This window comes from Triticum aestivum, chromosome 5A (assembly GCF_018294505.1).
Source record: "Triticum aestivum cultivar Chinese Spring chromosome 5A, IWGSC CS RefSeq v2.1, whole genome shotgun sequence".
NCBI classification, from domain to species: Eukaryota; Viridiplantae; Streptophyta; class Magnoliopsida; order Poales; family Poaceae; genus Triticum; species Triticum aestivum.
This window is the reverse complement of record NC_057806.1, coordinates 65,250,587-65,263,249: the sequence shown is the minus strand read 5'-3', so window position 1 is coordinate 65,263,249 and position 12,663 is coordinate 65,250,587. Positions and strand designations below refer to the sequence as shown.

Sequence of the window (12,663 nt, the reverse complement as noted above, 5' to 3'; positions counted from 1 at the left end):
TGAAGACGCGGAGCATGCAGAGAGCATGTTTTCAATTTCAAGGGCCCGATCAAGGTTCATCGAGTGCTCAACCGCAACAGGGCGCGCGGGCATTTGACACTGATGGCCGGCTACTTTGCCCCCTATGCACTATTCGCTTACCAGTTTTGTCGGCGTTTTCGGATGCGCGAGACTGTCTTTGATCGTTTGTACCATGGCGTCCGGTCCTACGATGACTACTTCATCCTAAAGAAGGATGTTGTCGGAATGATTGGCTTCTCTGGTTACCAGAAGTGCACGGCCGCACTCCAGATGCTTGCATATGGCACGGCATAGATTCGTGGGACGAGTACCTACGGATCTCTGAGAGCACATGCGGAGATGCCATGGTCAGGTATGCAACTACCGTGGTCGAGGTGTTCGGACCTCAGTACCTGAGAGAACCAACTGTGGCAGACACTGAGAGGCTCCTGACAATCTTAGAAGCAAGATGGTGGACATGTTTGCTTGGATCTCTTGACTGCATGCATTGGAAAATGGAAGAATTATCCGAAGGCTTTACAAGGGTAATATCAGGGTCATGTTAAGAAGCCAACCACCATTCTCGAACCAGTTGCATCACATGATCTTTGGATTTGACACACTTTCTTTGGCATGCCCGGGTTACACAATGACATCAATGTGCTGCAACGATCGCAGTTGTTTGCGCGACTGACTGAAGGAAAAGCTCCTCCTTGTCACTATACTGTCAATGGACATGAGTACACCATGGGCTACTATCTGGTTGACGCTATCAATCCTCCATGGGCTACCTTTATCAGCACCATCTCAAACCCAGTTGGTCAGAAAAAGGCTCACTTTGCCCAAAGACAAGGAGCGACTAGAACGGATGTCGAGAGGGCATTTGTAGTTCTACAGGCCCGTTTTGCAGTTGTTCGTGGACCTGCTAAACAATGGGATTCAGAAACCTTGTGGGAGGCGACAACATGTTGTGTGATTATGTACACCATGATCATCGAGGGTGAGGATGACGATGCTGCCGCAACACTGAAATTTGAGAACGTGGGTGATCCTAATCCGGCCACATTTGAGAAGTTTATTCAAATGCATTAACAAATTCAACATCGACCAACTCACGAGAAGCTGAAGGAAGATCTGATTGAGCATCAATGGGCGATGAAAGGGGATAACAATGTTGGGATGTAATATTTGAACTTTTTTAAATTTGAACTAGTGCTGCATGCGGTTATTTGAACGTCTGTACCCTTTGCATGTGGCTATTTGATCGTGCGGACTTGAAAAAAAATGAAGGCCAAATGTATGCGGCTATGATTGATGCCCCCTGTCCTTGTCCGTTAACTGGACCCCTGTCCGTGGATGGATATGGCAGAAAATTTGCAGATCGCCGTTAGAGACACCCTTAGATAATTGAGTGATGATCGATGAACGAGCGAACCATAAGATGGATGCCCCCATAATTACATATACCAACCACAAAGACAGAACTGACCCATTCTCGTGGAATGGAATCATGACATTCCATTCCACCTTCGTTCCCAAAGCAAACACATCCTTAAGATTATAGGAAAGATAATGGCAATAATAATAAATGATACAAAATACACCGACCGCGATGAAAGAAGACAATATAGGTAGGGTAGAGAAAGGAGACGATAGAAGTTAGAGCAAGGCCGGGACGGACGGACGATAGAGCACCATGAGGTGGATCCGTCCGAGCACCAACTATCGATCGGAAAAACGGCATTGACATTCCGTGGAGGTATGTGCCCTAACCGAAACGCGCCCGAGTGAGACGCAATATTGTGCGGTAAGCAATATAATGCTTCCAAATACGACTGGCTGGCTCATAAAAAAGTAAAATTAATGTTGACGCGCGGCCACGCTATATATACCCACCCCCATCCGGAAATACCCAACAAATCATTTCTTCGGTAATCCTGAGCCGGAGCCTGAGCCTAAGCCTAGCTTAGGCAGCCTCCCTCCCTCGCTAAACCCGATCCGATTTCGTTACTCGACTCGACTAGGGCGCACGCACACCCCGCTGCTCCCTTCCCCTCCGTCTCTCCCCCCCACCCCGCCCCTCCCTATCTCCTCCTCGACGAAGCAGCTGCCATCGCCGCCGCCGCCGACGTCGACGACAGCGACGTGCAGGTAACTCTCGATCCCCGGGCATGTCTCCGACGCACGCACGCGGAACGGCACCGGTCTGAGGCGAGGGGCGGAGGTGAGGTCAGATCCGGACTACGCGGGGGGAAGGGTCGAAATCGGAGGAGATAGATTTTGTTTTCTAGGTTCCTAGGCGAGGCGAGCATTGCCGCGCTCGCGGCCCCGATCTAATCTGCGCGCCTACGTGCGCGCGTGCGTGGTCTCTCTCCCAGTTCGTGCCCCGGGGAGATTGCGTTGGGTTCCGCGCGGGGGCGCGTCCTTGGATTGCTTAGGTTAGGTTAGGTTGGGCGGCGACGGGCGCCTGGGTTTAGCTTAGCTGATGGTCTCGTGCGTCAGCTCCTCGTGGGCGTGCGCAGTGACTTTTTATTTTCCTTGTTGCAGGGGCAGGCGTGTAGGGTGATAGCGATAATATAATTAGCCCTGGGGTAGATGATTTAATGCTGCTTAAGTTTGTCTCTGTGGCCTCAACATTCAGTTAGTCGATGGTTCGTAGACTGACCATGGTGTCCTCTGGAACCTATGGGTTGAGTATTTTATGCCTCGTGACAGGAACTAGTTCTTGCTGGATTGGCTTGTGCTCCGGCGTTACCCTTGTCTCCGATCACATTTCGTCCTGTGCAATGCCAGCTTTGTATACATGACTTATTCGCAACTGCTTGTTATGAGATGTGACGCCGATAGATATAGGTTTTGCTTACGGACTAGTGAAACCCTAGTTGTTTCCGCTTTTGGTGTCTTCGGGTGCTAGAGTTTTAGTTTTGTCCTATTTATGTTCCTTTTGTTATTGATGCTGAGGTTTGATGACTATATGGTCTTAATTCATTGTTGTAGGAAGGAAAAAGGCGAGCCCCGTACTGGATAGGTTAATGGCTGGCACTTTGGTCGAAGATTATACAGGGGATGGTAGATCCTCATCAACCGAGGACTTGCCAAGTGATCAACAAAGCCATTCTGGGGAATCTTTAGCTGAGTGGAGGTCAAGCGAGCAAGTTGAGAATGGAACACCATCCACTTCACCAGCTTACTCGGACACTGAAGATGATGATTGTGGTGTGTTGTTCACTTTACCTTGCATTTGTTCATATTACCTGTTACTGCTTCATTCAGACATAGTTATTTTAATATAACATTTTCCAGTTTTACCATCTTGCCCATGACCTATTTAGTTCTCATGAAAGTGTTGTCTCTATAAAAGTAGAACATTTGATTATGTTGTGGTGCTACATAATACATGTAGAACTCCTGAATCACTGCCCATGGCTCCATGCACTATAATGGATGATAGAGTTTTATTTATCTTTGGTAGGTTTAGGACAACTATCCTGTGCAAATTTGGGCATGTACGTTCTTCTGTTCTGATTGAACCAGTTATGTTTTGTGCTTCTGTGGATCAGGATTCATGAGTTTGAAGAAGTAACAAATAGTTTCATGTTAATTTTAAAACATAGGCTTATGAGTCGTTGCATGTACTCCCTCTGTTCCTAAATATATGTCTTTTTAGACATTTCAACTGGAATACAACATACAGATGTATGTAGACATATTTAGAGTGTAGATTCACTCATTTTGTTCCCTATGTAGTCACTTATTGAAATCTCTAAAAAGACTTATATTTGGGAACGAGGGAGTAGTTAACTAATTATGCTATGGCAAGTTTATGACATGCAAGCTTGAGGAGTCCACAGTTTTTGCCAAGTGTTACATGATTCTAGTGCTGATCAGCTTGTAGATATCTTATATTAGTTATAGTGTCAGTTTTTGTGCTATAAGGTGACTGAAATCTACAGACTTTAGTGATGCATTATTTGCCCATGAGACATGCAATATCATTCATAAAATCACTCACATCAGAATGCCAGTTGAAATTTCATTCAAATTACAGTGGGATTGTTGAGATGTGTATCACGATACATTAGCTGAAGCATTCCTTAGCTTCAAATTCTTGAGGTTCTAGAGTTATTTATTGGAAGGAAGCCCAATAGTACTTCACCGAACCTTGAGGTTGAAACTAAGTCATATTTATCAATTTATTTTTGGAAATGGCAAAAGTAATAATGGAATACTGAATATATACGGTTTGTCGTACTAGCAAAATAGTTTCGGCATGTTCAAGAATATTTACTTATTTAATGATGTATATCACAATCTCTTAGGGTTTCTATCATGTGTGAATGCAATTGGGATCAAATACATGTTTCCCAGTAGCTATTGCTAAGTTCTACATTACCTCTAAAACCTGACCGCTCATAACTGTTTGAACCAAAAAAGAGAACCAGAATCAGGCCTGGTTATGTATTATCTTGTTTCAATATGCTCCATCGCATGCCATAGTGTTTTTTTAGTGTCAAATGCCATCCAAGGGTTTATTTATCATACTTACTAATCCTTTTAATTCGTTTCTGGTAACCATTCTGTTTTGATTTACCATTGTTTGTGTGTAATCATATTATCAAAGAAAGAATAAAAAAGTACAAACAATGGTACGATAGGGGTTAGTGCCTAGTGGTGGCCTGGCCTAGCATTGTGTACAACGTCTAGCTAGTGGCCGGCCCAATCGCCCATGCCTGCAAGAATAGCAAAACTTCACACTCGATGCTTCGTGTTATTACCACCTCAACAAGGAGAGTGAGATGCGGTGGGGCTAGTGACAAAAGCTGTCCATGTTGGACGCGGGGCCCATGCATGCATGCATGCATGTGTGCGTATCCTCTACCCTTCTGTGAATTCCACCAGTGGGCCCCAGCTTGCCTTTCCATAATCTCTCTCCCCTGCTGAATTTAACGGGTGGGGCCCAACCTGTCTTTCCATTTCCACCTCACGCTTATTTGCTTAAACAGGAAAGTTTACTTTGTCGGAAACCGAGTGTCTCAACGAGCGTGCGCGAGATAGCAACGCCCTAGAATCACAGGGCAAAACACTAGCAGCACCAGAACTGGTTGGGCACAATGCTGTGAATTTGGAGTGGTATGGGATGGCAGCGTCTACATTCTGTTCTGGTCGCGAAATGGAATGGTCAACTGTTTCGGCTGGAATGGCACGGAACTGATAAGTTTGTTTTATATTGCCTTGTTTCATCTTTCCTTGTTTATTGAGTTGAAAATCAATAAAATGGTTGTTACAATAATTTTGTAGAACTCCCAGTTTGACTAGTAACCTAGGTGGTTCACTGACTAGTCTGGCTATACTATGATAGAAGTTGAACTTGGATGTTCTGATAGGTTGATTTAGTTCCAATCCTTGTATAATTTCTTAATTATTTAGCATCGACAATTATTTAACCTGTTGTTTTTATTTTCTTCTATTCTAATAGGGCCAAGGCCTCCTGAACTTTATGGAAAGTTTACATGGAGGATTGATAATTTTTCGCAAATCAACAAGAGGGAGCTACGGAGTAACTCCTTCGATGTTGGCGGTTATAAATGGTATGATATTCATAGGGTACCAAGAGGGAGCTCCGCATATAACTTGAAATTGTATCCATATATATTTTGCCAATCTTTTCTCTACTTTTATCTGCTTTGTGATCTGATATGTAGCCTTCAAATGTCAATAAGTATCATGTTTGAGTTAGATATGTGTTTTCAAGCTTTTGTTCTGCACATCACGCATTGATATCTACTGATTGACTTTCAGGTACATTTTGATTTATCCACAAGGATGTGATGTTTGCAATCACTTGTCACTCTTTCTTTGTGTTGCGAACCATGATAAACTACTCCCAGGTAAATGAAATGTTCCATGTATTACCAACAAACACACTTCTTGATCGCACTACGTTATCTTGAATATTATTATTGTTTGCTTTTATTTTAGGATGGAGCCACTTCGCGCAGTTTACAATAGCTGTAATTAATAGAGATCCTAAGAAATCTAAGTATTCTGGTGAGTTTGGTATACCACTATTTTTGCTTGGCTAGTAGCTTTGGTTGACCTTTGCACATGAAGTTTAAAGAAAGTGGCATTTCAGATACGCTGCACCGGTTTTGGAAGAAAGAGCATGACTGGGGTTGGAAAAAGTTTATGGAGCTATCAAAATTACATGATGGCTTTGTCATCGAGGATGTTCTTACCATCAAAGCTCAAGTTCAAGTTATTAGGTATCTGTTTTCTGTAGTTATTTGGCATCCATTTTCCCACTGTGGGTTACACCGCCTAGGGCTGGACTTTGGTGTGGCATCAGTTATTTTTGGAATTGAGAGTATATGTTTACTTCGCATAACCATGTCTGCTTCTGCATTGTGATATTTGAGGGAGAAGGCAGACCGCCCATTTCGTTGCCTTGATGGCCAGTACCGAAGGGAACTAGTTAGGGTGTATTTATCAAATGTGGAACAAATTTGCCGGCGATTTATTGATGAAAGAAGAAGCAAGTTTTGCAGGTTAATTGAGGATAGACTGAGATGGTCCAGGTTAGATAAAGATATATTTTTTGGCTACTGTGGAACCAAGCACGTGTTAGATAAATATTAATACAAAATTTGTTGTGTTGTGCCATTCCATTATTAAAATGTTTAATTGGTGGGTTGCAGTTTCAATGCATTCTGGCTAGGCATGGATCCAAGTATGCGGCGGAACATGACAAGGGAAAAGACTGACACCATATTGAAAGTTCTAGTGAAACATTTTTTCATAGAAAAGGAAGTTACATCAACCTTAGTAATGGACTCGCTGTATACCGGACTGAAGGCTCTGGAATATAAGAGCAAGAACCAAGTGGGGTTGTCCAAATTAACAGAGACAGATGCTCGAAGCACTTCTATGGTGCTTGTTGAGCAGGATATGTTTGTCTTGGCAGATGATGTGTTAATTTTGCTTGAAAGAGCTACATTAGACACACTGCCACACCAACAATTGCCTACCAAGGATGAAAAAGCTTCACAGAACCGCACAAAGGTATGCATTCTTCTATTTTACCAGCTTTACAGGTCATTGGGTATTGACTACAGATATTTTCGTTTCATCTTCAATGTCTTAATTTGGAGCACCTTTTTCATACCATCCATTTTATAACCATTAGATGCCTAATTTTGAGATTGTGTTCAACAAACTAAGCTTTCCTAAACAATACTGTTTTGAGGTAGGATCAAGAGTCATTAACTTGTGCCAGGGATGAGTTAAACTAGCAAAAGAAGGTTCTTATTAAGACTTATGTCTCGACGAGTTCTTGTTATACTGTATCTAAGAAGTCCTAGCCAATTCTGTGATTATAGGAAAGCAGCTCGGGTGATGACTTCAACAAAGACTCTATTGAGCGCGATGACAGACGACTTATAGAGCTTGGCTGGAAGACACTAGAATTTTTTGCCTTGGCTCATATATTCAGGTGAGAAGTTTTCTGCAGTTTAACATGGCCCTCTAGGATTTGTATTTTGCTCCACAATTGTGGAACAAGAGTCAGCAACTTGAAATATCAATTGCCAGCATTTGATGCTAGACTTGACCTTTTTTTTCTGTCACTTTGGTACTTTAGTGGGTGATGACTATCCTGGTTCTGGTTTTACCAGTTGTGGCAAGCATACACCAGACGTTATTACTTATTAGATACTCCCTCCCTCCCAAAATAAGTGTCTTAACCTTAGTACAATTTTGTACTAAAGCTAGTACAAAGTTGAGACACTTATTTTGGGATGGAGGGAGTATTAGATAAACCTGTTTCCATATTATTTTTCTTGGGAAACAAGGTGTCCCATGATGAAATTCATACATCTTACAAGTCTTGAGTCAATTATGGTCTGCATGCACATGTTACTTATAAGTCTTGAATCAGTCGAATTGAAGTGGCATACCAAGAGGCTGTGGCTTTGAAGCGCCAAGAAGAGCTCATCCGTGAAGAAGAAGCTGCTGGGCTTGCAGAAATCGAACTTAAGGCAAAGCGTAGTGCTGCTGAGAAGGAAAAACGTATCAGGAAAAAGCAGGTTTGGTTTCTTCCACTAGTGCAACCATGTCATCTTATTTTGTCATTATAGATTTTATCTACCTTGCCAAATGGTTTCTAGTTTTTGCCATGTTCTTTCCGGAATCAATGTTGATGGTGCAGTAGGAGATTGTAGCGCTGACATCTCATCTATTCTGACGTGCCTGTCCTTTTTTATTAGTTGAGGAGATCTTTGATAATGTTTAATTTCTCTCGCTCAGGCCAAACAAAAGAAAAATAACCGGAAAAATAATAAAGGAAAAAATGAAAGGGTTGACATGAAGGAAGTAGCTCTAGAGGGCAGTCCATCAGATGATAGAAACCCTGATGATTTGTCAAGTCAAGCTGAAGAAGTGACCTCAAATCCTGACAATCCTGATGAAGCATCTGATATCTCTGATAACAGAGATGATAATTCTGAGGTGCTTAATGTTGATCTTGAAGACTGTGAATCCAGTCCTGTTAATTGGGAAACAGATGCTTCAGAAACTCGAGGCATTGTTCCTGAAGGTGGTGATGTGCAAAATGAGCAATCAGGAAAGAGGGCTTCATTTGTTGATGATAGCTCGTCTACTTGTTCATCTGACTCGGTTCCTTCAGTTATTTTGAATGGGTTGAATACAGGTGGTGCCTGGACAAATGTCAAATCCTCATCCAATAGGTATAATTTTATTTTATTACTTCTCCTCATTTTTATCATTTGATATTTACACTGCTCTATTTTGTGATTCAGAGGGAACAACCGGAGGAATAAGGATACTGATTTGCGAACAGGGCATGCACATGGTGGATCAAATCCAGCACCCAATGGCAGTTATGGATCTAGCAACTCAAAGGACATGAGACTTGAAGCTGGGGTATGTACCTGCCCAGCAGCCTTTTCATTTAGTTCAGTCTTGCTATTTTTTTTATCAATTTTCTCAAGTGTTCTGCTTGGCTGAATAAGAATCGAAATCAACTCATTTCAGGATGACAGAGTTGTGTCACAGAAGAAGCAAAATGCACAGCGGCATGTTGATGTTACGAGCCCCTCCAAGTTAAGAATGACGGAGTCTTCCATTCCTTCTGTGAGCCCTGTTAAGAAGCAACCTATCTTCTCCCAGCAGCCAAAATCTTCACTAGAAAGTACCAACAATCTGAGTTCCCGTGCAACCGAAGTTTCAGCTGCTGCAGCTAGTACTACCACTACCAGAACGGGTGTGGCTTCCGCCCCAACTGTTCAGCTAGTTCCAAATAAAGGACCTCTGTCTGTTCCTCCAACTCATAATGAGAGGTCAGTTCCAGTTGCAAGTCGACCTCTGCAGGTACCTCTGCCCACCAAATCTGAATCTCAGAAGCCAACTTCTCTAGTAAATAGCTCTAGTGCAACCAAGGTCATTACAGTTTCAAGGCCCTTGAGTGCCCCACAAGTCCCCGCAGCAAAACAAGTGGCACCTGCTGTTTCAACAGTTCAGACTGCACCAGTTCTTTCTCGTTCGAGGAGTGCAGTTGGACGGTTGGGCAATGAGCCCTCTGCCAGTGCTCCTAGCTACATTCCCCGGTCATACCGTAATGCCATGATGGAGAAAAGTTCTGTTGGAGCAAGCGGTCTCACTCATCATACTAGTTCCTCAGGGCAAGGAGTTACACACTCACAATCAGTGTTTGCATCATCGCCTTCCATTCTGTCACCAGATAACTCTGCTAGGACAGAAAAGTCATCATTGGAACCTGGATTTACGTTTGGAACGGTGAAGCCTGAGTCACTCAATCAGTACCAGTGGAGAGAAGAGAGCTCACAGCAGGCAAGCTGCAGCAGCAGCAGCAGTAATGATCATGGTCTACTGAATTCAAGTGTGGGCAATGAGTCTGATAAGCTCAATTTGAATGGAAGACCAAGAAGCAAGCAGCTGTTGTCTGAAATTTCGACCAGATTCACTCCGTACCAACCGCAAGGCCTTGTCGGCGACGAGTTTCCGCACCTAGACATCATCAATGACTTGCTGGACGAGGAGCTCGGCGACAGAAGAAAGGTTCTACAGCCGGGGTTTGTTCGGCAGTTCTCTATGCCGAATAATGTTCCCAATAACGCCAGCACACCTGATTATGGCATGTTTAATGATCAGTACCTGTTTGATCAGTCGGAGCAATACTATGATGAGGAGCTTGCACCGTACTACAGTGATCTGAACGGTGGCCCTCAAGGGCTTAGGGACAGGAGTTATTCACAGTTTGATCTCCCTTCATACTCCAACAGCCAATTTGATGATATGGTGATGGGCCAGTGGCCATACAGCCGCGCCGACAACTCCATGCCGAACTTCGGGGCGGACATCAATGCCTACCCCTATCAGTCGAGGGATTACCAGACGACCTCAGCGAACGCAGCAAGCCGCTACCCATCCTATCACCCTGGGAATGGGCATTGAGCCCTTTCAGAGATGAATAATGATTGCAACCGTAATAATGCGTTGTTGTAGTCCATGCTGTTTGCTTCTGAGCCGAGTGTAATTGTAATCCTTCCCATAGAGCTAGTGGCCTCTTAAAGAAATGCTTCTCAGTTCCTTAATAGCTATGTTTCTTTGCTTGATATATTTCTGTCAGTTTTGCCCTGTGCCTGGTAAAGAATATCAAATCAATTACATGCATACATAGTTACATATATTGGAGCCTTGCATTGTTTTTGCTAGTGAGCTTTAGAACGTTTTTTTTGTTTTGTTTCTTACGCCGTGTTTGCTTAGCATTGTTGTTGTCTGGACAGCTTCCATAGCTTAATAGGAAACAATTTTGAGACCATCAACAAAAAGCCTTTTGGTGCCAGACAAGTTAGGGTACGCTAGACCTGAAATCCATAAGGTCTCGCAATCATGATTTAAGCACATGGATAGCTAGCTTTCATGGACAGGCTAGTTCTTTGGTGATATTTTAGTGCTTGAGATCTTGGCACAGGGATAGTTAGGCCCTATTTGGTTTATCTTTTATCGATGGATTCGGCTATTGCGCAACAAAATCTGAACCAAAGGGCGAACCCAGCAGAATCCGATTCCAGAAATCTGCTGTCAAAATCTGAACCAAAAGCGAAAGCAGCTCAGGATGTGCTTTCCAAAATCTGATTTCGCTGCGGGTCAAAATCTGAAAAAGCTGTATCAGCTAGTTTGCCAAATGACTTACATATTTTTGACATTAGATTTTTCACAACTGTTTCTCCACAGCAGATTTTTCACAGCTACTTTTAGAAATCCACAGCTGAACCAAACAGGGCCTTAGCTAGCTTCCATGCACCCGTGACCATGGACAGACTAGTTCTTTGGTGATATTTTAGTGCTTCAGATCTCTCTTTTGGACTCCTTCAATGTCAATTAGGTCTATTCCGATTTTTCTACATTTTCAGCACACTTCAGCTGTCCAATATGCACCGGAGCTTCTGGTGGCCCGCGCTGAATATGGTTTGCTGAATATGACTAAACCATCTTAGACGATGTTGGATAAGCTTCTTTTCAATTGGTGCTACCCCCAACTCTATCCCGTATATCATCATTCCGGTCCGCTTCGTCATTGTGTGGCCACACATCCATCTCAACATCGCATCTCCGCTGCGCCTAATTATTGAACATGTCATCTTTTAGTCAGGACACTCAACATCATACAACATCGCAGGTCGATCCGCTGTTCTATAGAACCTACTCCCTCCGTTCCAAAATAGATGACCCAACTTTGTATACAAAGTTGGGTTATTTTTTGTATACAAAGTTGGGTCATTTATTTTGGAACGGAGGGAGTACCTTTTAGCATTTGTGGCACTTTCTTATCACATAGAATGCCAGAAGTTTGACGCCCCTTCATCCATCCAGCTTTGATTCGATAGCTCACATCTTTATTGACATCATCATCATTTTGCAGCATTGATCCCAAATATTGAAAGGTGTCCTTCTAAGGTATCACCTGCTCATGCTAACCTCCTGCTCCTGAAATCGCACCTCATATACTCGGTTTTACTTCTGCTAAGCCTAAAGCCTTCCAATTCCAATATTTGTCTCCAAATATCTTAACTTCCTATACCTGTCGACTACATCGACTAGCACCACATCATGCGCAATGAGCATACACCATGGGATATCTCCTTGTATATTCCTCATGACCTCATCCATCACCAAAGCAAAACAGAGAAGGGCTCAAGCTGACCCTTGATGCAGTCCTATTTTAATCAAGAAGTCATCAGTGTTGCCATCACTTGTTCGAACACTTGTCTCAATATTATCATACATGTCCTTGATGAGGGTAATATACTTTGTTGGGACTTTGTGTTTCTCCAAGGTCCACCACATGACATCTATTTTTTTAAAGCTCCCACACTCTAAAGCTTCCATATAAACGTCCAGTTTGAGTAATAGCTAACAATTTTGAGACCACCTAACAAAATGAATTCTGCATATAGCAATGCATCAAATCTGATGCTTATTTTTTCCACTTGTCATTGAATTTAGTTTACTATTTAGCTAAATAAAATCACTAGATTTGCTAGACCTAAACCCTAAAATCACTAGATTTTCTAGCCGTTGGATTCTTTTTAGATTTGGGTGGTTGTGTGTTAACTCCCACAACAT

The 12,663-nt window shown here is 42.9% G+C and overlaps 1 protein-coding gene across 2 annotated transcripts; it reads left to right on the top strand.

The window, feature by feature from the left end:
* The first annotated feature begins 1,924 nt into the window (after positions 1-1,924).
* Positions 1,925-10,721, top strand: LOC123102329 (TNF receptor-associated factor homolog 1a). Of its 2 annotated transcripts, none has more exons than XM_044523636.1 (13): positions 1,925-2,151; positions 2,998-3,213; positions 5,477-5,588; positions 5,800-5,888; positions 5,980-6,048; positions 6,134-6,263; positions 6,417-6,575; positions 6,696-7,059; positions 7,377-7,489; positions 7,934-8,081; positions 8,302-8,741; positions 8,814-8,937; positions 9,049-10,721. In XM_044523636.1, the coding sequence occupies exons 2-13, from the start codon at positions 3,033-3,035 to the stop codon at positions 10,486-10,488; spliced, it is 3,369 nt and encodes a 1,122-aa protein (XP_044379571.1). In that variant the 5' UTR covers positions 1,925-2,151; positions 2,998-3,032; the 3' UTR covers positions 10,489-10,721. The 2 variants fall into 2 exon arrangements, with proteins under 2 accessions (XP_044379571.1, XP_044379570.1); XM_044523635.1 differs by having other exon boundaries at positions 2,998-3,216.
* The last annotated feature ends 1,942 nt before the right edge of the window (positions 10,722-12,663 follow it).